Source organism: Macrobrachium rosenbergii, chromosome 28 (genome assembly GCF_040412425.1).
Source record: "Macrobrachium rosenbergii isolate ZJJX-2024 chromosome 28, ASM4041242v1, whole genome shotgun sequence".
NCBI classification, from domain to species: domain Eukaryota; kingdom Metazoa; phylum Arthropoda; class Malacostraca; order Decapoda; family Palaemonidae; genus Macrobrachium; species Macrobrachium rosenbergii.
In genome coordinates, this window is record NC_089768.1 from 26,364,617 (window position 1) to 26,389,586 (window position 24,970).

Genomic DNA, 24,970 nt, shown 5'->3' on the forward strand with positions numbered 1-24,970 from the left:
TACTGGAACTTTTCCCTCCCCCAAGTTATAGAAGTATATCTCACATCTTGTTATCAGTCTTGAAGTAATAAATAAAAAATCTGTGTGTGTGTGTTTATTATCGCCTATTCGAGTAATTTTCTTTTGAGAAAACCCTTGATGTGTATATAAAAGGATAGCTCCTGAAAACTTCACTGCTAAGTAGATACTTCTTTTTAAGGGATATTATTTTTTTTTATCTGCGTTGTATATTTTAAAGAATGACATGGTCAGTATAATAATACACTGAGATTTTTGTTAAAAAGAATGACACGGTCAATATAATACGCTGAGATTTTTATTATAAAGAATGACATAGTCATTATAATACGCTGGGATTTTTGTTATAAATAATGACAATCAAAATAATACACTGAGATTTCTATTATAAAGAATGACACAGTCAGTATAATACACTGATGATTTTATTATAAAAAGTGACACGTTCAGTATAACACACTGAGATTTTTGTTATAAAGAATGACATAGTATGATACACTGAGATTTTTGTTATAAACAAGTAAAAAATGAGCCGAAGTTTCCTCGGCACAATCGAGTTTTCTGTACAGCGGCTACAGCGTATAATCAAGGCCACCGAAAATAGATCTATCCTTCGGTAGTCTTGGTATAGTTCTGTATGAGCCGCGGTCCACGAAACTTTAAACACGGCCCGGGGGTGGCGTGTCTTATATCGTTGCCAGATGCACGATTATGTCTAAATTTAACCTTAAATGAAATAAAAACTACTGAGGCCAGAGGGCTGTAATTTGGTGTTTGATGATTGGAGGGGTGGATGATCAACATACTAATTTGCAGCCCTCTAGCCTCAGTAGTTTTTAAGATCTGAGGGCGGACAGAAAAAATGTGGACAATAAAAGTGCAGACAGACAAACAAAGCCGGCATAATAGTTGTGCCACGGAAGTTTCCCATGCTTCGTTGACAGTCTGTTGCCAGCAGCGTGACACCTGCATTGCACTTGGGTCACGGACCATGACTTCCCACACCTCGCTCCTTAGCAACAAATCAGTCCAGCAGGATAACAACACTTCCGCAATACACCTGGTTTTCTTATATTCAGAAGGCATAAAGTCTAAAATCAAATGCATGTGCCCTATTGGTCTGTTAGTTACTATGTAAATTTTCCTGGCTGCTGATTGGTCAGCAATTCATAAAAATACCACTGTCGTTTGTTAATAAAGCATCACTCTGAGATCTCTCATCTTAAATCACTCCTGCAAAAGTGGTGATTCTTCCGCACCAACACCCAGCAAAGATGTCTGACGAAGACACATCGCCCTCCCCTCCTGCTGATCCTTCCGACACCAATGCCCAAGTCAAGTTTTGACTTTCACACCGACTAGCACCTACACTTGGCTCTGTCGGGCTGAAGTCACGCTTCAAATTAGGGGCGTATGATCCTCATCATCCAATGCAAATTGCGTCCTCCCTGCCCTGCCGGACCACCTCTTTCCCCAACTGACGAAGTGGCTGGACACTAAGGGCACCGACGTCATGCAGTATGAAGACCTGAAGAAGGTCCTACTGGACAGATTCACGCCGTCCCTGGCTGTTCGTGTACAACAGATCTTCGACACAGCACAGCAACCCTTGGGTGATAGACGTGCATCCGCCGCCCTTCTCAAGATGAGAGCCCTCGCCCGTCTTCCTCATTCAACAGACGGTTCTCCCAGATCCATTGACATCCTCAAGGTACTCTGGCTGCAGCACCTGCCAACATCAGTAAGGGCATCACTAACTGACATCGAAGACGCACCCGACAATGCCCTTGCCACACTAGCAGACAATCTGACGGATACCCACGCTGCTGCAAACCGCCGCCACGCCCATGCCTTCGCCACCCTTCAAGGAACATCCAACCCCTCAGCGACATATGACCTTCTTAATGGCTGTAAAACCCTCACAGACTTCCAGGTCAAACCCCCGCCGCCAATTCCAACTTCAGAAACCCAAGGGCGCCGACCACACACAGCAGCAATCTCCGCTGCTTCCACTTTGCCGATACCACAGAACATTTGGCCCTGCCGCCAAGAACTGCCTCCCAGGGTGCCCATGGCCAAAAAACGTATAAAACGGCTACTGCCACTCACGGTAGCCGTAGCAGGTGCGTATCCCTCAACCAGGGCCCATACTAAAGTGCACAAATCTAACAATAAACCTGATATATCCAACCCTACGTCCGCTATCAGCATCTCTGTCTTTTTTGTCCTTGATTCTGCTACAGGTACTCGTTTTTTGGTCGACACAGGCTTGCCATTCCCTTTTGCCTATATCCAGTCAACCAGGTAAATACCCACAGCCATCCGACATCCGACTCAGAGCTGCCAGCGGTCTCCCATCCTTACGTTCGGTTAGAAGCATCTCGCCCTTAACCTCGGCAACAGAAAGTACCCCTGGCAGTTTATCGTCATGGACGTCTCAATACCTCTCCTCAGGGTGGACTCCTTGGCACACCACCAACTGCTTGTGGACATTGCCAACAGGCACCTCATTGACGCCACTGATCTGTCCACGACACCCATCGCTGCAGCACCTCAGAATTCGCCCTCCATGTCACCAATTCCAAAGGCGATTTTGCATACCTGCTCACCACACACCCAGATGTTTTCAAACCTGCACTACGACAATCTCATCAAATCCCTGCCAAGCATGGTATTTTCCACCACATTAAAACCTTTGGTCCTCCTGTACCCTCCTGTTTCTGGCGCCCACCACCCAAAAAACTCGCTGCTGGAAAGAAAACCTTTGCAGATATGGAGAAGATGGGTTTGTGTCAAAAGGCATCCAGTCCTTGGGCATCTCCCCTCCACATAGTAACAAAAAAGGATGGCACCCTACGCCTGGGTGGGGACTACAGAGTGCTGAACGTGGTCACCGAGGCTGACCACTACCCCCTCCCTAACATCACATTTTTGCACTGTGTAGGAAAGTCCTACATGGTGCAAAAATCTTCTCAAAGCTGGACCTCAAAGGTTGCTTCCAGGTCCCTATGAATCCTGAAGACATCCCGAAGACTGCCATCACAATGCCCTATAGCACCTTCACCTTCAATTGCTCCTGCTTTGGCCTCGGCAATGCAGGAGCTACTTTTCAACGATTGATGGATGGCGTCCTGGGAGACCTTCCCTTCTGTGTCTGTTATGTCAATGATATTTTAATTTTCTCTGTGTCAAAGGAAGAGCACCTCCAACACGGCCTCGTTGTCCAATACGACAGATGCCCCTTTGCCACCAAGAGGGTAGAACTCTTGGGACACCTCATAACACCTGAGGGCATCCAGCCCTTGCCAGAGAAGGTCGCTGCCATCAGGAAGTTCCCCATCCCTACCACTGTCAAGGGTCTACAAGAATTCCTCGGAATGGTGAACTATTATCATCGCTTTCTGCCCGACATCACCTCGACCCTGGCCCCACTCTGCGAAGTCCTCAAGGGCAAGCCCAAGGCCCTCGCCTGGGGATCCCCGCAGGAAGCCGCCTTCACCTCCGCCAAAAGCACCCTCGCCAGGGTCACTGTCCAATCTTTCTTTGCACCAGGTCATCATCTACTGCTGTCCATGGATGCCAGTAATGTAGCCATAGGAGCTGTGTTGGAACAGATCATCCACAGTCGTCCTCGACCCCTCGCATTTTTTAGTAGGAAACTCGGCAAGACAGAGACAAACTACTCTACGTTTGACTGCGAACTCATGGCGGCATACCTCGCCGTCAGACACTTCCTACATTTTTTAAAGGCCACACCTTTCACCCTTCAAACTGACCATCTGCCACTAGTACATTCTGTAAACTGACAGTCTGACGCCTGGTCACCCCGTCAGCGCCACCACTTGTCAGCCTTCGCCGAATTCAACTGCACCCTTCGTCATGTTCTTGGGAAACACAACCCTGACGCTGATGTCCTCTCCAGACTCTCCATCGGTGCAGTACACCTCGGACTTGATTACAAGCAGCTGGCATCTAAGCAGGACCCAGAGCTCAATGCCTGCAAGACGACCTTAACATCTCTGCAATGGCACGACATCCCCCTAAATGACAACAGCCCCACCTCCATTCTCTGCTATATCAGCACTGGCCGCCCACACCCATGGATCCCACAGGCACGCAGATGTCATGTCTTCGACATCGTCCACAGTCTGGCACACCCTTCAGGACGATCCACAGCCACCTTCCTGAAGAAGTGCTTCATCTGGCACAGCATATTGAAAGATGCAAATTGTGGGCCCATGAATGTTCCTCCTGCCAGCTCTCCAAAATCGAGCATCACACAAATTCAGGTGTAGGCTCCTTTCATCAACCGTAACGTCATTTCGCCCATGCCGACACCGACATTGTATGACAACCTCTACCCCGCTCCAAAGGACATCGGTACCTCCTCACAATGGTCGACTGTTCAGCAAGATGGCCCGAAGCCGCCCATATAACAAAGGCATCAGAAGCAGCGTGTCCCAGTGCTTTCCACTCATCATGGGTGTCCAGATTCGTACCCAATCACATCACCTCTTACAGAGGCACTACCTTCACGTCCCAACTCCGGAGGTCCCTAAATCGCCTCCTCGGCACCCAGTTGCGTCACGCAACTGCCTACCATCCCGAATCCAATGGCATGGTCGAGAGATTCCACTGCACCTTGAAATCAGCCCTAATGTCTTGCTGCAACTCGTCAACCTGGTACTTGCAGCTTCCACGGGTCCTCCTTGGCCTTTGGACCACACCCAAAGAAGGCCTTGACCTGTCAGCAGCCAAGATGGTGTGTGGTGATCCGCTTGAGATCCCAGGCAAGTTCTTCTCTGACAATAATCCCTCACCCGACATCATCAGACTCCGGACCATCGTCGGAAAATTCGCCCCTGACCGCCCATCCTATAAGCCAACCAACAAGACCTTTATCCCCAAGGATCTGCATACTGCAACACATGTAGTTCATCAGAACTGACGCCGTTCGACCGCTTTTTATCTAACCCTACACGGGTCCCTACCAGGCCATCGATTGCAAGCAGAAAGCCTTCCTCATCGACATCTGCGGCACGACAGATTGGGTGGCCATCGACCGCCTGAAACCAGTGTATTTGCCGGACGACATTACTCCTCCAATCCAGTTTTCAAGGGCGGGGCGCCCTCTGCAACGCCCTGTTCAACTTTAAGGCTGGATTATTGTGCCACGGAAGTTTCCCACGCTTCGCCAAGTCTGTCGCCACCCACGTGACACCTGCATCGCACCTGGGTCACGGATCGCCACTTCCCATGCCTCGCTCCTTACCAACAAATCAATCCAGCAGGATAGCAACACTTCCGCGACACACCTGGTTTTCATATATTCAGAAAACATAAAGTCTAAAATCAAATGCATTTCCACTATTGGTCTGTTAGTTACTATGTAAATTGGCTGCTGATTGGTCAGCAATTCATATAAATACCACTGTCGTTTGTTAATAAAGCATCGCTCCAAGATCTCTCTTCTTAGTCACTCTTGCAAAATAGTTTTCTTTTACAGAAAACTAAAAATGACATGGTCAATATAATACACTGAGATTTGACGACAAATTCTAGATATCCTTGGAATCATATGAGCATGCTGGCAAATATCAGATGCTTGTGTCGATGTGTCCGTCATTCTAGAGATATGTATAATATTTTAAAATAGAATTTTCATGATAATCGTTAACAAAGCAGAGATTATTGTATACCATATAACTGTTGGACTATCCAGTGCTATTTGTTTTTTTTTCAAGTTTCATTACCGATCCGTTATCTGTCATGTATTTAAAACACCGGCCCTTTTATCTTTATCCATTGTATGATTCAATGTTGATAACTATTCTGTTGTTGATTTTCCAACACGCCAAAAGCGCTTGTGAATTCGTGATAGATTTTGGAAACATCAGGAAAATGAAAGTATCTAAAATATTCAGTTGGTAAAAATGGTTCACGGGGGGTATGAAAATCTCTCTCTCTCTCTCTCTCTCTCTCTCTCTCTCTCTCTCTCTCTCTCTCTCTCTCTCTCTCTCTCTGGTTCTACTTATAGCTGCTTTTTTAAAGGAATATATATATATATATATATATATATATATATATATATATATATATATATATATATTTAGTATATGTGTGCATGTCTATGTGTCTGTGTGTGTGTTTATCAGAACAAGTGAGGACATCCTTCGCAAACATCGAAATCTCGTGAACAAACGCAGCCGCATGTTACAAAACTATTCCTCAAAATAATGTAAACAGATTTAATTCTGGTTATATGTTTGGGAAAATGTATTTTTGCCCCTGTTTATCCGAGGTTTCATGAGCGTATTTCAGATGCATACTAAAGCTAAGCATGACAGATTGGCTTTGAATGGTTCCAAGGATCACGGAATTTTATTTCGAGATAAATCGGCTTTGGCTCTTAATCATTCTGAGTTTTAAAAGTTGGGAAATCAATGTTGCTTTATATACATTCAGCAAAAATTCAACACCTTGCTAAATATTAAAGTTGGGTAAAGTCTATTTTACAAATGTGCGTTCATTCTCTCTCTCTCTCTCTCTCTCTCTCTCTCTCTCTCTCTCTCTCTCTCTCTTTTAATTCTCGATACAGACTGAATCTAGGTTAATCTTTGCTTAATCTGAAGAAATGAAATATTACGCTTGACGTCAAAAGTTCTCTGAACTAGATATCGATCAATTAGATCTTGTTTTTTAAATGAGAACTAACGTTCCCTTTTCCGGAATCCGAAATCGAAGCTGGTTTCTGTAATGCGGAATACGGTTTTATGATTTTTGTCCTTTATGGAAATTTCTAAAGCAAATGCGCAATGAAAATCGAACCAGGCAGTAGCCTGTGGTCTAAACATTCTGGACCTACTTAAGGAAGAACTTTCCATTTGGTCAGATAAAATTACACAACAATCTCGGTTTCCTAAACGACTGTAACTTAAAATGTCCAAATGCGAAGACTTGTTTGAATTTACTCCAGCAAATCGTGGGAAAGGCTTTAAGCATTACAGAAGTCGGATTTGAGACTTTGTTCAAGAATTTCACGCAAAGAACCCACGGTAGGCCTTGTGGAATTTCAGACCTTTTTTCCTGGGGAATGTATTTAATCAAGTACTTGGGTTTCCCTCAAGTACCTTGTGCGCGGTTGAACCCGATCTTTAATCTTTTTGATCAAAGGTTTGTCACTTTGAAGAAAAGACAGAGAGAAAGGATGTAAATTTGTAGAATAAAGGTGCGATTTCCGAGATCACAGCTTAGTGTGTAATTTTACACTCATCAGAATATAAAAGTATTGCTGTATTTCTCTTTGTTGTTCATCGTATAAAGATTTCTTAGGGTTTTTTAAAATTCGGACGTTGTGAATGAGCATTACAAATAAGCATTACTTTAATTCTCGGCATTAAAATGAAAACAGTACACGAGTTACGAGAAACAAGTAACATTTCCGCTCCTTCGGCCAGACGGAGCAAGGACTCTTGAAAACGGGAGAGGGAACCGGGGCCTGTTGGTGCAAGGACCCTGAAACCGAGGGGCGAATTGCTATGAAGTGCCAGCCATGATTATTTGATGGCTCTTGCAGTCAGGAACGAGTGGGACGAGTGGACCAATGGAATACTGAGTCCCCTGAGGACTGAAATAAAATAAATTATTCTCTCTGTAAACACTGGCGTATCAAAATAACAAACTTGATTTCTTGTTCCCCAGAAATATTTACAAATGCCAAGACCTGGAAGACTCCTGCCGAGTGAGAAAGCATTATGTATTGCGAATTTTGGTTGTGGACAGAGAATATTCTTACATTTTTACTCATATTATTTTAATTAATCACGTAATCTAGGACTGTAGTTTTAGAGTTGCCAGTAGATATTTCTCCACGACCGTGAAGCTACTAAAAATTAGGGTGATATGAGGAATGTTTGATTCCCTAAGAAACCCCAATAAGAGGACGAAAAAAAACAAGAATAAATCAAAATCCAATACCTGGATAGCATCAAGAAGATTAGCGAAATATTAGTCAGAATCAGTCCTTCGGCTCCCTGCCACCCAAATGCCACCGAAAAAAATGGACACCCAAAGAAAATGACGTGTACATTTAAGGTACCTGGCAAATGATGTGATAAATTTCAGAAAGGTTTCACTTGAAAAGCCTGTCCAAGGTGAAAATAGTACTCCAAGCGACTGGTGAGATACACACATTAAAATTCTACCATTTTTAATCATAGTACAGTATGAACTTTAGTATAAAATGGATGCATTGCAGAATATATAAGAAACTTCTTTACTTAAGAAGGCTAACTATATGCATCCATCACAAGAATTATGGAAACCAAATAAATTTGACGTTATCATTGTCGACGATGTTTTACAGAACATGAGCTCACCTTATCGTCGGGTCGTAGCTAAAACTTTAATGAGCCCCAAATCTCATAAACACCTGTTATAAAGAAACTCCTTACATAAACAGTGCATTTGTGTAATACCAGAACCATACTTGTTTAAAAAGGGGTAGTGATAATCCATCTATAACGCTCGTCTGATCACAGTTTGACTTATTTGTATTAGCAATTTTTTCATCTTCATATCCAATACGAATAATTACGTATATATATATATATATATATATATATATATATATATATATATATATATATATATACTCGTATATATTAAATACATATGCACTTGCGTTGATGCGTGAAGGTATTTTATAAAAATGATTGTTATATAAGATTTTATGCCTTCTGATAATTATATATATAATACATTTCACTTGGTGTTGATGCGTGAAGATATTTTTGGTTAAATATTGTTATATAACGCATTTTAGTGCAATATATATATATATATATATATATATATATATATATATATATATATATATATATATATATATATATATATATATATATATATATATATATATATATATATATATATATATATGCACTTGCGTTGATGCGTGAAGATATTTTGGTTAAATTATTGTTATATAAGATTTTATGTCTGGTGAATTAGTCATTGGTTTCATATTAAAATTTACACTTCTCTTCCATAAATTCTAAGATAATAAATGACCATAAATAATAAAATGTCCTTTAAAATAATAGAACGTTTGTTTTTATTATGCGTTGCTGACTTAGAAGCTTTAAAAGAAGCGATATAACTTTTTTATTAGGACAGTATACATTTCACACATATCACATATTGCAAGTGGCTTAAAGGAACTCGTAAATCTCAAGATCTGTACTGATTTCAGGTCATAAATCAGTCATTTTGCCTGAATGCGATATGAAACAAAGATTATTAAGAGAATTATAATAAGCAGACAACAAAGGAGAGAGAGAGAGAGCGAGAGAGAGAGAGAGCTGATAGTCATGTATGTACAGGTGGATGAGAAAGAAAGGCAGACTGCTGATTGGTTTTGGTCGGCTGAATCCTACAGACGGAGGTGATAGTAATCAAATGCTCTCTTGTTGGGATTGATGTTCTGATAGAATGAGACTGGATGCAACATGTTTTTGTAAAGCCAGATGAATGAAAGAGAAACAAACAAAAATCCAAGTGGTGATAGTTTTCAAGTGGCAATAGGAACGAGGGACAGAAATGTGAATTTGAGATATATATATATATATATATATATATATATATATATATATATATATATATATATATATATATATGTGTGTGTGTGTGTGTGTGTGTGTGTGTGTGTGTGTGTGTGTTGCTTTCAAAAGATGAATTGTGTTTTACCATAACTAACAAGGACTAATAATGGGGAAGGAAACTGAAAAAAATATATGATTTTATATAACCTTGGCATTGGCATTGGCATGCAAACAGGTGGACAAAGGTGAAAAATACCTAAATATCATTTTGGAAAGAGGCCGTTGATCAAAGAGTAAATAAAAATAAATAGGTAATTTCTTTGTTCATGTAATGAGGCGATTTCACACAATGGCGCGGATATTGTACAAAAAAAATTAAATTAAAACATGCTACCTTTATCGACCGCACCAGAAAACTCGGTCAAAAATAATCGAATCCATTAGTCAGCGTCACAGACAATTATCATATTTTTAAAAGTTGATCGGAAAAAAAGCCGATTAAACTTCCATTTCCACAGTGTCATTATCTGCGTATCAACACGACCCAGTAAATATATAGATAAAAATGTCGGGTGGAACGAATGTACCTCGGTAGCGGCGTTTGAAAAGTGTGTTTATATATGAAACTTTTTAATTGATTTCTGAATGTCAGACTTCTTATTTGATAAAAGGATTTATGAACAGGAAGAGCGGGTCTCCTCATCCATCCTCCTCCTACGACCTACCAACCATCCATTCCCCCTCTGCCCCCGCCCCCGCCCTCCACCTATTCCCTGAAACAAAGCCCTCGTTAAAACCAATGAAATGTCTGTTAATACTAAAGTCAGATTTTTTATTGAAAATGTATTGAATTCCAGAACATTTGTCGAAAAAACCAATAAACGTCTAATAAATACTGAATTCATTTTTTATTGATTTATATTGAATTCCAGAACACTTGGCAAAATTATTTTTAACCTTTTCTTGTTCATTCATATTCCTCTCTCTCTCTCCCTCTCTAAATATTTAATATGTATATATGTATATATATATATATATATATATATATATTTTATATATATATATATATATATATATATATATATATATATATATATATATATATATATATATATATATATATATATATATAAGAAGACTACGTGAATACGGTGCACTCAAATAACTGTCATTTCTGGAATTTCAAGTGTATAGACAAGACAGCTCTTTTTTTTTTTATTATAGTTGCTATTTTAATATCAAGGTTAATTCCATTTTTACCCTTCTAATAGACCGCTGGTCCTCTCATCTAACTGGAATGCCTTTCACAATGAGATTTTATTTCTAGGTAACTTCTAGGGTAACTGTTTTCCTCCCAGGCTAGTATATAAAATGTGAAATCAGTTATTAAATACACATTTCTCTAGAAGACCCGAGGTGAAATCAATTATTAAATACACATTTCTCTAGAAGACCTGAAGTTCTAACGGTACGAAAAATGAGTTTATATGCAACCTTTCCATGTATCAATGACCTAACCTTTCAAAAAAGATTTACGCATATTATTCATGACCATTTCCCAGCCTTATCAGTCAAATTAATTTCAGAAAATCCTCTCACTATTGGCTCTTTGTTTAAAATAGAAGAACAGTTCTGTCCTTATATGTCCTCTGGTGTCGTCTATAAATACACAGCCTAAATGTATTTCAGGGATTTACGTGGGATCCACCAGTAGGCTTCTTAAGGTGCGCATTGATTCACATGGGGGATCAGCTTTCGTACAAGGAGCGGAATTTCCAACCCAGAACACTCCAACATCAGACATCATTTTGTTTTTGTTAATTTAATAAATGGTTTCTTATCGAAATGTATCACTTTATAAGATGAGCATCTGTGATAGGAAAAATCTAGTTAAAAAATATTAACTTTTACACATATTCCCGAAATGCTTAACCATAAATACTAAAACATCCTTCAAAATAATAAAATGCTTATTTTTATTATGTGTTGCTGAATAACAATAAAAAAAAGTGATAAAGCTTTTGTATATGAATAGCATACATTTCAAACATGTCACATGATACATATTGCTGAAAAGAGCGTCTAAATCTGAAGAACTGTAGTGATTTCAGGACATATCTGAAATCAGTTATTTTGCCTGGATACAAGTATATAATACAGAGGATAAGCAGAGAATTATATTAACCAGACAAAGAGGAGAGAGAGAGAGAGAGAGAGAGAGAGAGAGAGAGAGAGGGCTTGCTAATAGTCATGTAGGTACAGGACCGACAGCAGGTGAATGAAAAAGAAAGGAAGACTGCTAATTGGTTTTGGTCTGCTCAATCCCACAGACAGGTGATTGTAATCAGTTGCTCTCTTGTTGGGATTGATGTTCTGATAGAATGAGACTGGCTGCAACGTGTTTTTCCAGACCTAGATGAATGGAAGAGAAACAAACGAAAAATACAGGTTGAGATATTTTTCAAGTTGCACTAGGGGCGAAGGACAGAAATGTGAATTTGAGATGTATACAGTATATATATATATGTGTGTGTGTGTGTGTGTGTGTGTGTGTGTGTATGTGTATGTATGTATGTGTGTATATATATATATATATATATATATATATATATATATATATATATATATATATATATATATATATATATATTACTAAAAGGACCTATTCAAACTGGATGGTATTAGATACCATCCAGTTTGAATATATATATATATATATATATATATATATATATATATTGTTATGAACCAAACCTCGGTTCATCAGGTTCCATCATCAATTACAGAGAAATGGATTGGAAAGACTGACAGAAGCCGAGACAACATCGGGTAAAGGGGAACGACAAAACCAGCAAAATAACCTTAATACTAGTTTATTAACATTAAGAAATGTACATATTTACAAATGAGTCAAGTTTGGTCAAAAGTAATTAAATAAATCATATCAAGCATCATACATTAATCCACGAGTCAATCAAAAAATACCATAGATGCAGCAAAATTAAAGTTACAGAACATATATGCTACATCAGACAATAAGCAATACAGACAGCACAAATACAGTAATATCAGACAATCCACGGTATAACCAATTAACCATAGTAATACACAAATACCTGAAAAATCAATAAAGCGGCAAATACAAAGTTAATAATAATCATAGTCTAAAGTATAAATAATATATTAATAATCACAATCTTCGTACAGTACAAAAACAGAACATCCACCTGGGGATGTCATGACCAGCATCAAAGGTTACTGAGGACGACCATCAAACTACAGCCGTGAATTCATCAAAACCACTACGTGGCAGCAAACAGGAATATCTCCACAAAACACAGATGCTCACGACAGAGTCGATGCAACAGCCACGCTGCTGTCTCAGAGGAATGCCCCCTCTCCACTGGCGACCAAGGTTGAGCCGCCAACTCATCCTCGATAACTTGGCTGAAGTTCTCATCATCAAAAACTGTCGAAGACAACAGGTGACAACTACCTGCTATTAAACAAGTCCATGCTGCTGTGTTGTCTAGAACCTGACTCGATGGCTACCCAAACTTGACTAACGTTCTGCCGACGAAAGCAACAGACGTAAACTTTAAACACAAAAAATAAGCACCACCGGGAGAGGAGTGCACCCACAACAAGGAAACAGTCGTTCCATACACAAAACAAAGCCTTACAATATATATATATATATATATATATATATATATATATATATATATATATATATATATATATATATGTGTGTGTGTGTGTGTGTGTGTGTGTGTATAGGCCATATATATATATATATATATATATAAAATTTATATTACATATATATATATGTGTGTGTGTGTGACTTTCAAAAGGGGGATTATGTTTTTCTATAAATAGGAAGGACTAATAATGCGGAAGGAAATAAAAAAAAAAAAATATGATTTTATATGGACCTACCATTGTCACTGTCATTCAAATTGTAGAACAAATACAATAGAAATACCTAAATATATTATGAAAAGAATCTGTTGATCAAAGAACAAATAAAAATAGATTGGTAATTGCTTTGTCCGCGTAACACAACGCGATTTCAAACAATGACGCGGATTTAGTACAAAAAAAAAAAAGTTACTTGTGTCAACCGCGCCAGAAAACTTGGTCAGAAATAATCGAATCCATTAATCAGCGTCACAGGCAATTATCGGCTTTTTAAAAGTTAATCGAAAAAAAAAACTGATTAAACTTCCATTTCAACAGAGTCATTATCTGTGTATCAACACGAACCAATAAAATATATAAACAAAAACGCCGGATGAAAGGAATGTCCCTCGGTAGCAATTTTTGAAAAGTGTATGTATAGATGAAACTTTTTAATTGATTTCTGAATGTCAGACTTCCTATTTGATAAAAGAATTAATGAATGGAAAGAACGGGTCCCCTCATCCATAACCCTCCTACCACCTACCAACCATCCATTACCCCGCGCCCCCCCCACTTATTCGCTGAAACAAAGCCTTCGTTAAGGCCAGTAAATACCTATTAAAACTAAAGTCATATTTTTTTATTGAATATATACTGAAATCTAGTATATATTATATATATATATATATATATATATATATATATATATATATATATATATATATATATATATATATATATATATATATATATATATATATATATATATCTGAGAGAGAGAGAGAGAGAGAGGGGGGAAATAGTAGAGGAATAAGAATGAAGAAGTAAAGTTTTAATAGGTATTTTCTGATGTAAATCCAGCATATCTAACTACATAACTTCATTTACGTTTGACAAATACCACTTCCTTGGTACACGTTTAAAAAACGTTAAGTAAAACCAACATGACCACTCCGTAATTGCAAAGATAACGATATTCCATGCTTGCAAAAATGCCATATACTTCAAAACAAGGAATGATAATAAGAAAAATAATTATATAATAGAAAAGAAAATAATGCAAAATAAGTATGTATGATCAAAGCTAAATTTACTGTTAGATCAGACGGAAGATGGGAAAGATAAAAAAAAAATAAAAGATTTTTGGAAGTAAAAACCGTAAAATAATCGTGAACGAGAAAGTGAGATGAAAATCTTCATTAGAAAGTGAAAGGAGAATAATTGATAAGTGGAAAGAATGTGAACAATCATTCCCCCCCCCCTTCCCATTAATCTAAAAACAGACCCTTTCAGATTACCAGGACAAGACAAAGTATCTCATCTCCTCTACGGGGCTCCTAAATCCCTCTTTCTTCTGGGATAAATCAGAATTTATTTCTTTACGTTACTTTTGTTGGATGGAAGTCATGTGCTCTTAAGCTACCTTTTCCAAGAATATTTCCATACTGTGATTGTTTGACCCTGGAATATTGAGTGATTTTCATATTTTTTGAGACTCAAGATCAATGTCTTTCGGGCTATTTTTGTCTTAATATCTGCATCAGAGACAGATAAGTAAACTTGTTTGAGCGCTCATTTCATATTAACTACTTTCTTGTCGATAAAATCCAACGTTATCAAAAGAAAGTTCCATTCCACGTTTCATAGAAATATAAAATAAATAGATAAATAAATAAAGCACACAATTTGTTTCAGTAAGAAAGGAAGACTGGCGGAAAATCATCCCAACCCCCACTAAGAAAAAATTAGATTAAAAGTGACTTCTTGTAAAAGGACAATGGAGGAAACAAAAATGCGAAGACAAAAGCAACATCCAGAACAAGAGAATAGTGACTCAACTGGCGAAAAATAGAAGGTAAAACAGAGAGGGGAAAAAGGGAAAAAAAAAATCTTCACCTTTTCCTTTGTAATTTGACACCGTTTTTTCATTAATCACAGTATCATTCGTAGAGATATTGGCGTTACCAATCTATGAATGATGGTCCTTAAAGAATGAATTATGCTACCGTCAGTGTTAGCAACGTAAAAAAACGATAAAAGCAAGACTAGAGATCGCCTCTAAGACGGTTCCATTTCCAGAGTTAATTTTTATAAAATTTCATAATTGTTAGGTCTTAAAATTATTCCATTGAATTCCAAGCAATGGTCTTTAATTAATGGCAGCACTCCTTTTGCCCATAAACTTTAAGCACATTGTTTTTGTCATTATTTATAATCATCTCGTTAATAAAATGCGACGAAAGGACGTTTTGTGTTAATCACATGTAAGAACAACGATAACAGACCTCCCGAAATTCTTGATCAAACAATGTCTACCGGTATTAGCAGCCTTTAGGGCGATCAAAAGGAAAACCGTATCTCCGAGATGATATAATGGAAGCGATGGCGTTTCGAGGACTCATCTCCTCTGACGAATGGGATTAATGGATGGATCTAATCAAGGTGGTCTTAAGCGAGATGGGTTGAACAGAGAGATATATATATATATATAATTTTGGGTAAACCCCATTTCATAATTGGCTGATGATTAAATCACCGCATGAATGCTTCCCTTATCGCTTGATGGAAAGACCATTAACGAGGCGTTAAGGAACCTACTACATTAACATGAGAAAGGAAGCGGAAAGAATAGTATTCAATTTTGATGCTGTTTCCTTCTAACATTCGTTGTGTTCCTTGTCACCGAAACTGTCAAACCACCTCTTTCTCGACACACTGGATGTTGGTGAATACACGTCTGCATACATATAAGTATTTACAAGGAAAACAAAAATAAAGACATATATATATATATATATATATATATATATAAGTATGTCTTTATTTATATATATATATATATATATATATATATATATATATATATATATATATATATAAATATATGGCTGTGAATGACATCAGTGTCACCCATGTACCAGATCACAAGTTCGAAACCTGGTCATTTGTTTTCGTTTGTGTATTAGTTATGCACAAGGTATATATATATATATATATATATATATATATATATATATATATATATATATATATATATGTGTGTGTGTGTGTGTGTGTGTGTGTGTGTGTGTGTGTGTGTGTGCGTAACTGAATCACCAAGATATGGAACCTGGTGAATGTATATATAAAGGCAATAGCTAAATGAAAAGTGAAACGCAAGTGGTTGTTAGGATAGTTTAAAGAAAGCTCAGAGATAATTGACAGAGGGGATTATAATCCCCTCTGTCAATTATACGAGCTCTCTTGTAAACTTTTTTTATATTTCTTATCAGTCTGCTAAGTAAAGGACAGTAAGTCGAAAGGCCTAGCAACCACTCCGTGTTTCACTTTCCTTCAAAATTACCATATATATATATATATATATATATATATTATATATATATATATATATATATATATATGTGTGTGTGTGTATTTCTGCGTTAGATTTGCAACATTTTCCTGCTAAAGTAACTTGTACTATTTTTTTTTCAATCGTTTCTTAATCATCATTGTGAGGTTCGTCACACGAATAGGCTCAGCATTCGTAAGTCATATCCATGCCTTTTATGACAAAATCCATGTAAAATATCTTTTACTAGTTTCTTCATGGGTCCTTTATTCATAAATAATTATCGCTGATATCATTATTCGTTGTATTTCGAGTTCCGACGTATGAATGAGGTCAGCATTCGTAAGTCAGGCTTTTATGTTAAAATCCAGAAAAAACCTCTCTCTCTCTCTCTCTCTCTCTCTCTCTCTCTCTGAAAGTTCTCACATTTCTTTAAAATCCAATGGAAAGGAAACCGGCCCAAGTCGAAAATCCTAATTGGGACGAGACGAAATGGTAAGGTAATCAAGGTTTCAGCGCCATCAGTCTTCCTTAAGACATTTCTTTCCCCGAGACAAATCGATCCCCGGGATTCTGGAGCAGCTACGAAAACCTGAAGGTCTTCCTCTTCTTTTCTCCTTCAGATGGAAGACGAAAGCGAACTCGTTCCTTTATCAAGATCTCGTCAGTTTCCGGATGGAGACTTAATTGATTTGTTTATCGCAGGCTGCTGTGGCCTTCCCAACATGCCAAGGCAAGGTGAGGATTTCTTGGTCTTTCGGTGTGATATCCTGCTCTCTCTCTCTCTCTCTCTCTCTCTCTCTCTCTCTCTCTCTCTCTCTCTCTCTCTCTCTCTCTCTCATAGTAGCTATGAACTGGTTCATACACACGCATCCACACATGCAGATAAGCGCCCTCGTGCGCATACACACACACATGTATACTATATATACATATATGTATGTATATATATATGAGTGTGCAGTTGTGTGTGTGTGTCCATGCGCGTGCTTGTGTTTCCCGTTACTCCTTCTATCTAAAGGGGAGGCTCCAGAAAGTGTTACATATTTTGTTGCCAGCAATTCTTCCTTTCCTGCTACCGAGCAGCGACCACAGTAGTCGAATATCTACGGGGTACATAAATCACTATATTAGCTTATAATTTCAATGAAACACGCCTAAATACAAACTGATGTCACCATTCTACTTCTCGAGACAACAGAAGTAGAGCTTTTATACCTGTGACTTCATACGTTCAGTCTCTGATACTAGATTAGGTATTCTTACTTATATATTTTGTTATTTTGCTGGTGTTTTTAATTATGGTGAAGTAATTGTCAACTCAGTAAATTTCATTTCTTTGTTCGTATTTTTGCTGATGTTCTAACTGCAATTGCAGACACCTCGAAATGTCTCCAAAATGTTAAGATGGACCATCAACGGTAGAACCAAGAAAAGATTGTTTCAGTTACTTGGTTATAACGTAAATATATAATAGCATAAACTAATACGGTTACCGGGGGCATGCCTGTTATTTTTAACTTTATAATTAAAATAAAAGAAAACTTAATATTATCAGCCAGTGCTGAAATTTATAGTCTTCAACTACACTCTCTCTCTCTCTCTCTCTCTCTCTCTCTCTCTCTCTCTCTCTCTCTCTCTCTCTCTCATTAACTTTTGGTTTGCTAGCAAGGAAAGGTAAAATTCATAAAAGAATTTCGCAGTAATTCAGTTAAATTCTTATTAAAGTTCCTTGTGAAATGAAGACTCTTCCGCTTCTATTTTCGACAGAAAAATACATTTTCCTAATGAAGCATCTTCTCTGCAACTCGGCCCATTTTATTGCGTCAAGTTCACTAGATCATATTTTCGCTTTTCTCTTGCGCTTCGTAAGAGAATCAAACCTGGATAACATAAATAATTTTCAGTTCGAAAAACCAGAGCTAGAAATATACTTTTAAAAGAGAGAGAGAGAGAGAGAGAGTACTGTACTTAAAACTTGGATACGATAATATTAACTCGATATTTTTCTTTCCTTTACCATCAATATTTGGAAATCCAAAACACCTTTTACGTATCTTTTATAGATAAGTAGGTATGTAAAGGCATATGCGAATGTAGAGTGATATACTGAGAGATAGATTCATAGATGTGGACATTGCAAAGGTTAGTGGTCGTTAATAATTCATTTATTTCGTCATCAGTTATTTTATTGTTTGCGTTTTCTATTTTTCTATATTCTTCCTGAAGGATGCTCTCGGTGAGCAGAGAAATCTTTTAAATGCCAAGAAGCGTTTGGACAAACCTAGTCTTGTAAAAACTTGAACATCAGTTAATTAGCTATGGCTTACTCTCGGTTCGTCAGTAATTGCTACGAGATTAATGATGTTGTTGTTGTTATTTTAGATTAAACTTGCACTTAACCATCGCGTCGTCTGCTCTTACGAACTGCCCATGACAAGATTTACAAGGGCGGAATTTTAATGAAAATGTGCTGACGGGAAAGTGGAGTACGATTAAAGTACGAAGTCTGATCAGTGGAAAACTCGAATATGTTTTTAAGTCATATTTCTCAGTTCATTTTCTTGATCATATTTTATCCAGAGTTGTTGTAAAATGTCTCACCACCAATATACCAGACAACAGACATGACGGTTTGTCGAAGCACTTTCGCATTCAGCTTCTTCCTTCGAAACACAAAGTCAGTTTTATTCAGGCAAAAAAGTACGAGACTTTTTTTTACGGCCGCGACGTGTGTAAGAGAGAGAGAGACCGGACGAAAAGTTTTAATGCAGTTGGGAGACCTCGTAGCGGTGAGCATTGCTTTCATGAAACGTGATAAAATATTCGTGCTGTTCCACTTGATAAAAGTATCCTTTGTCACTTCCTCTGTCGTTGGCAAGCGCGGGATGGCTGTGGGTGGGGCCGAAGGAGCGGTGTTGCAGAAAACATTTTCGCTAGGGTGTGAACACGAAATGATTTTTCGCTCTCGCTTATTTAAGAAATTATGTTGAGTTAAGTCATTTTAGTTATTATCCCTAATAGTGGTATCCTCTTTTTCCCAACATTTTATTATAAAACGAATCTTTCATTTTTCCTGTACAGCACTTCATGGATTTGGATTTATGTGCAGGAAAGTAAAGATTTATAAAAGTGTAGTTCAGATTTCATATCCCTTATATTTTATTTAAACTATCCTGACGTGATGCTCCAAAGTTTAGATGCACCTTGTATATCGGGTCATTTTTACTTTGTTTTTGTAGGTTTTCTCGTATAAGAAACATGCAAACAAACATACGTACGTACATACATATACACTGACGTGTATATGCTTACATATATATGGATGCGCGTGTATTGTGGTTTTATGCTGGTGATCAAAATAGCAAGCAAACATGAGTAGTATATTAAGCTCCCGGGGAAAATTCAGCCATCATTTATGATTGTGTGAAACGCATTTCATGGAAGAGACACAAACAGTCAGACAGTGAAAATAAAAAGACCTATCAAGGTTTGAAGAAGAATAAACGGTCAGCTCCACCATTACATATTCGATGTGCATAAACACAGTGATATTCCAGTCCCTTTTCCAGCCAGGATAGTGATGCGAAACAAAAGATCATAGTCAACTTTTATTCACGTCAGAAAAAATACCAATACTCCTTTCTTTTGCAGCAAAAACATTTTTGCCTTCTCTTTCAAGGCCGATTACGATGATCGGATTTTTTTTTAAAGGCGCTCGATCTTTTAAAAGGAGTTGAAATACAGGATTTATCTCGCACAATACTTAACGAAAGAGAGAGAGAGAGAGAGAGAGAGAGAGAGAGAGAGAGAGAGAGAGACGGGGAGTCTGACAGAGCTTAGTACTGGTTTGGGGGGTTTTGTAGCTGGTTTATACCTTATTTCAATGTAATTCACGAAACATACATACCCACAGACGTTCAGTATGTTTCTTATTGTATAAATGTAGTTTGCTGGCATACATTTCGTTGGTTTTCGTGTGTTTCGTATTGCGTCTCTCTTTCCGTTGACCTTCTATATTTTGTCCTTAGGACAGCTTGTCGTATTTCATTTTCACTTCTCTTGTTGTTTGGCGTACCGTACTCTCTGCTGCTTTCATACAGAAGACAGCTCACTCACTGGCCACACTATCCTTTGGGGTACTTGTAATGAAGTGCCGAATCTTGCTCTTTCTATGTTTTCGAACAATTTTGTACCTGTGTTAGATCTCATTTTGCATAACCTATCAATTACGGACACTTTCATTTGAAGCCTCACTCTCCAAAATAGATAGAGATAAACCATTTGTTTCACATTTGCTAATTCTACTTTAGTTTTTTCTAACAATGGCATTGTTAGTTCGGTCTTCGTCGTAAAATTAATCAAACATGTCAAACCTAACTTTCCGCTTTATTTATTTATATATTTATTTTGCTCTTACGTTTTCATATTTCATCATAATTTTGTTTTAGATCCGATCCAACAGTATTTTAATCTCTGAATTGTTCTTTCTTTATCGTTTTGATTCGTATGAGGAATAATACCGAAAATACTAAAATAGGATATTTCATTCACTGCTCGCGGCAGGAAACCGGCTGTTGCGTCTGAAAATTTAATGAAAAGTGAATGTGTATGTAATCCAAGAGGCCAACAGTGTAACATTCATAAAAAAACTGTATAATAAAAGATAAAGTTTGCTCTGAAAGCCCACTCAATTTTTATATATTCACATTAAATACATTTATCACTACTGAGCATTCATTTTCGCTCATTAAACAGCTATATTTAAACTTGAAATATCCTTCGCTGAGAAAGAATATATCAGTGATTGATAATTGCCTTTTCTCTTTAAAATGTTGAAGAGAATTTTATTTTCTCTGTAAAGTAAAATGAAGTTTGCAAAAATATACTGCGTAAATAATTTGTTTTGTGATTAATTGCTATAAGGATGAGAATAAATCAATGCACCATTCATATTATGACTGTTGCTGTTGTTGTTGTTGTTGTTGCTAAACTGTTTCTTAGATGAAGAGTGGCTCCTTTAACTGCAGAATGAAGAATCACCTATATATATATATATATATATATATATATATATATATATATATATATATATATATATACAGATACATAAATATATATTATTCTTCATATAATTTGGAAGAAGTCTATGTATATATATATAAAGACAAAATTCACGAAATAAAGAGAAACAATGGAGTGCTGAGGCCTTTCGACTGTCGTCCTTTACTTAGCATATAGTCTGCTAAGTAAAGGACGACAGTCGAAAGGCCTCGCAACACTCCATTGCTTCTCTTTCCTTCGTGGATTTTGTCTTTATTTATATATTCATCACGCCCCATATTTTCGTGATTCAGTTTTATATATATATATATATATATATATATATATATATATATATATATATATATATATATATATATATATATAGTCTTCGTATCTTTTGGAATAGGTCAAAATATATAAATATTATGTATATATATATGATATATTATTCTTCATATCATTTGGAATAAGTCAAAGGGACTTTAACGTGCCAGTCTGCTATTTTCAGGCAAAATCATTGAATCTTCTTCTTTTAACGTGCTTAATCATTGAATAACAATATAAAAAAAAAGTACACCTGACACTGGTCGTTAGAAAAACTTTTTTTGTCATTCGGAACGCACATGATTATATATGCATCAATTAATATTGTTTATGTCATGTTTTATGTGCTTGTGTATAGTACCTATCCAGATTCTCAGTAGAAAGTTCTTAAAAAGATACATAGAAATTATAAGTTGTAAATTAAAACCTGGGAGGTTTAAATAAAAGCCTAGATACATATGAATGCTTAAACAGGTAACACGACATCATCAGTTATTATGAAAGTTCTTGTTCGTAGAATGAAATTCTGATGAGAATGGCTAAGGTTATACTTAACCATGCTCATATAAAGGTAAAATATTATTAGATTTGACTAGAAGAGGTATATATACCATTTTAAGTTACAGGTAGATTTGGTTCTATCTTTTACTTGCTCATAAAAAAATATCCTTAGTTTAATGACCAGACACGCAAAATAAAATTAGGTAATATAGTCGTAAAGGAAAATTTGAAATCAGCTTGGCAACGGAACCAAGATCTACATAGCACGAATAAAGAAAACTAGATTTTGAATAAAGAAAACTAGATTTTAACCCATTTTAAGCAAAGGGATCCGGTTGTCGTTCGAGAGTTATCGAAGAGATATTCTTTCATCTAATTGATGTTATCCAGAATAAGTTTCCGACAGACAGGCACAAAAAGAAAGAAGAAGTAAAATAATGAAAGCATGAAAATATAAGGAAAAAAATTAGCGTCACGAGGTATAACGGAAGAACAGCAATTTACGAGGAAAACCATTTCCCACGGGATTAAAAAAAAAAATTGAATTGGAATCGCAATGAATTGCTTGCGAAAGCACTCCGGGATCCAATTCCCGTTTTTGATCAGCCATTTCGCGAGTCCTTCTCGGTGTGGCGTCGTATGTCTTCTTTAATATCTCTCCTTCAATGAAGGGAAAGGGACGACAGAGTGCAAGATGGCACTAAGATCTCGGAGTCTCAAACTCTCGCACGCCTCAAATTTTCTCTCTTTTCGCGGCTTTGGTGATCAGTGTTATTTTTATTACATTGAGCCTAAGAGCTTTTGGTTATACGTGATCGATTAGCTGTGTCACTTATGAAAAGAGAGAAATAGAGAGGTGTGGATTGGTATATTTATCCGTAGTATCGCGATATAGTTGCGAAATAACATTCGTTTAACACAGATATTGCATGTGTTTGCATGCATATAGTGTGTGTGTTTGTATATGTATATATATATATATATATATATATATATATATATATATATATGTGTGTGTGTGTGTGTGTGTGTGTGTGTGTGTGTGTGTGAAGTTCTTAGAATCGAGTGCCTTGATAGTCTCCCAGCAGGGCTGCGAATTATTCAACTACAATGACATGCTTCCTTCTTAAAAGTGCGCGAGAACAACTTGTAAACACGGCATCCACTCTAGGAGCCTTTCTTCCTTATCCCCAGGGGTCCTTTCCCCGTGGGTGTGACATACTTGCTATTTCTCTCGTTTCGTCCTTTTTTTTTTTTTGTCCTCTTTGCTACCTCCATTTCTTTGATCAATTTTTTTTCTTTTGTATTCTCCTTCACTCCTTACTTTTTAGTTTTGTTAATAAATGAAAGTGGTCTGTCAAAATTATGCTTGGAAGTATATGGGAATGGAACTTGATGATGATGATGATGATGATGATTATAATAATAATAATAATAATAATAATAATAATAATAATTATTATTATTATTATTATTATTATTATTATTATTATTATTGTTATTATTATTATTATTATTATTATTATTATTATTATTATTATTATTATCCAAACTGCAATTCTGGTTGGAAATTCAGGGTATTCCAATCAGCAAGCAGCCCAATACAGAAAAAGAAAAATAAGAAAATTCAGATAGATAACAAAGTATGAATGGATAAATGAATAACTATGGAGCTTGAATTTTTGAAGTCCCAATGATTCAAGTACAGGAGTCACTGCAGAAGTGTAACTTTTAGAAACTGTGGTAATGAACCTCCCTTGAGAAAGGTAAAGGAGAGCTAGAATTGTATTAAGAGAATGGTCCTTTTACTTCACTGGGAACATCAATTTTTATATCGTACTTTGAGTATGATCGTCTCACTGCCTTTATTTATAAACCAAACCGTCATATTCACATCGTTGTATGTTTTTATACAGTAGAACACTGTTCTTATAATACTGACTCCTCACATCCTGTAGTAGGAATCATCCTCTAGAAATAATAAATATGCACGCACAAATATACATGTACAGTATATGTGCGGTATAATAAAAGACAATAAATATCTGCAACATTTAAAAAACTACTCCCAAAATTATTTATATTTTCCGCAAAAACAGACATCTCTTAACTTTACTCAATATTCAATATTCATTATTTCATTTAGTATGAAAGGTAACATCGTTGCTTATTATCGCATGGTTTTTTTCCTTTGTTCACAAATCAGATTAAGCTCTGGTAATGAATTTAATATTCCATTTCT

The 24,970-nt window shown here is 36.8% G+C and overlaps 1 protein-coding gene across 1 annotated transcript; it reads left to right on the top strand.

Moving 5' to 3' along the window:
- Window positions 1-4,411: 4,411 nt before the first annotated feature.
- LOC136853950 (uncharacterized) lies at window positions 4,412-4,966 on the top strand. Its single transcript, XM_067129847.1, has one exon. The coding sequence runs from the start codon at window positions 4,412-4,414 to the stop codon at window positions 4,964-4,966; it is 555 nt and encodes a 184-aa protein (XP_066985948.1).
- The last annotated feature ends 20,004 nt before the right edge of the window (window positions 4,967-24,970 follow it).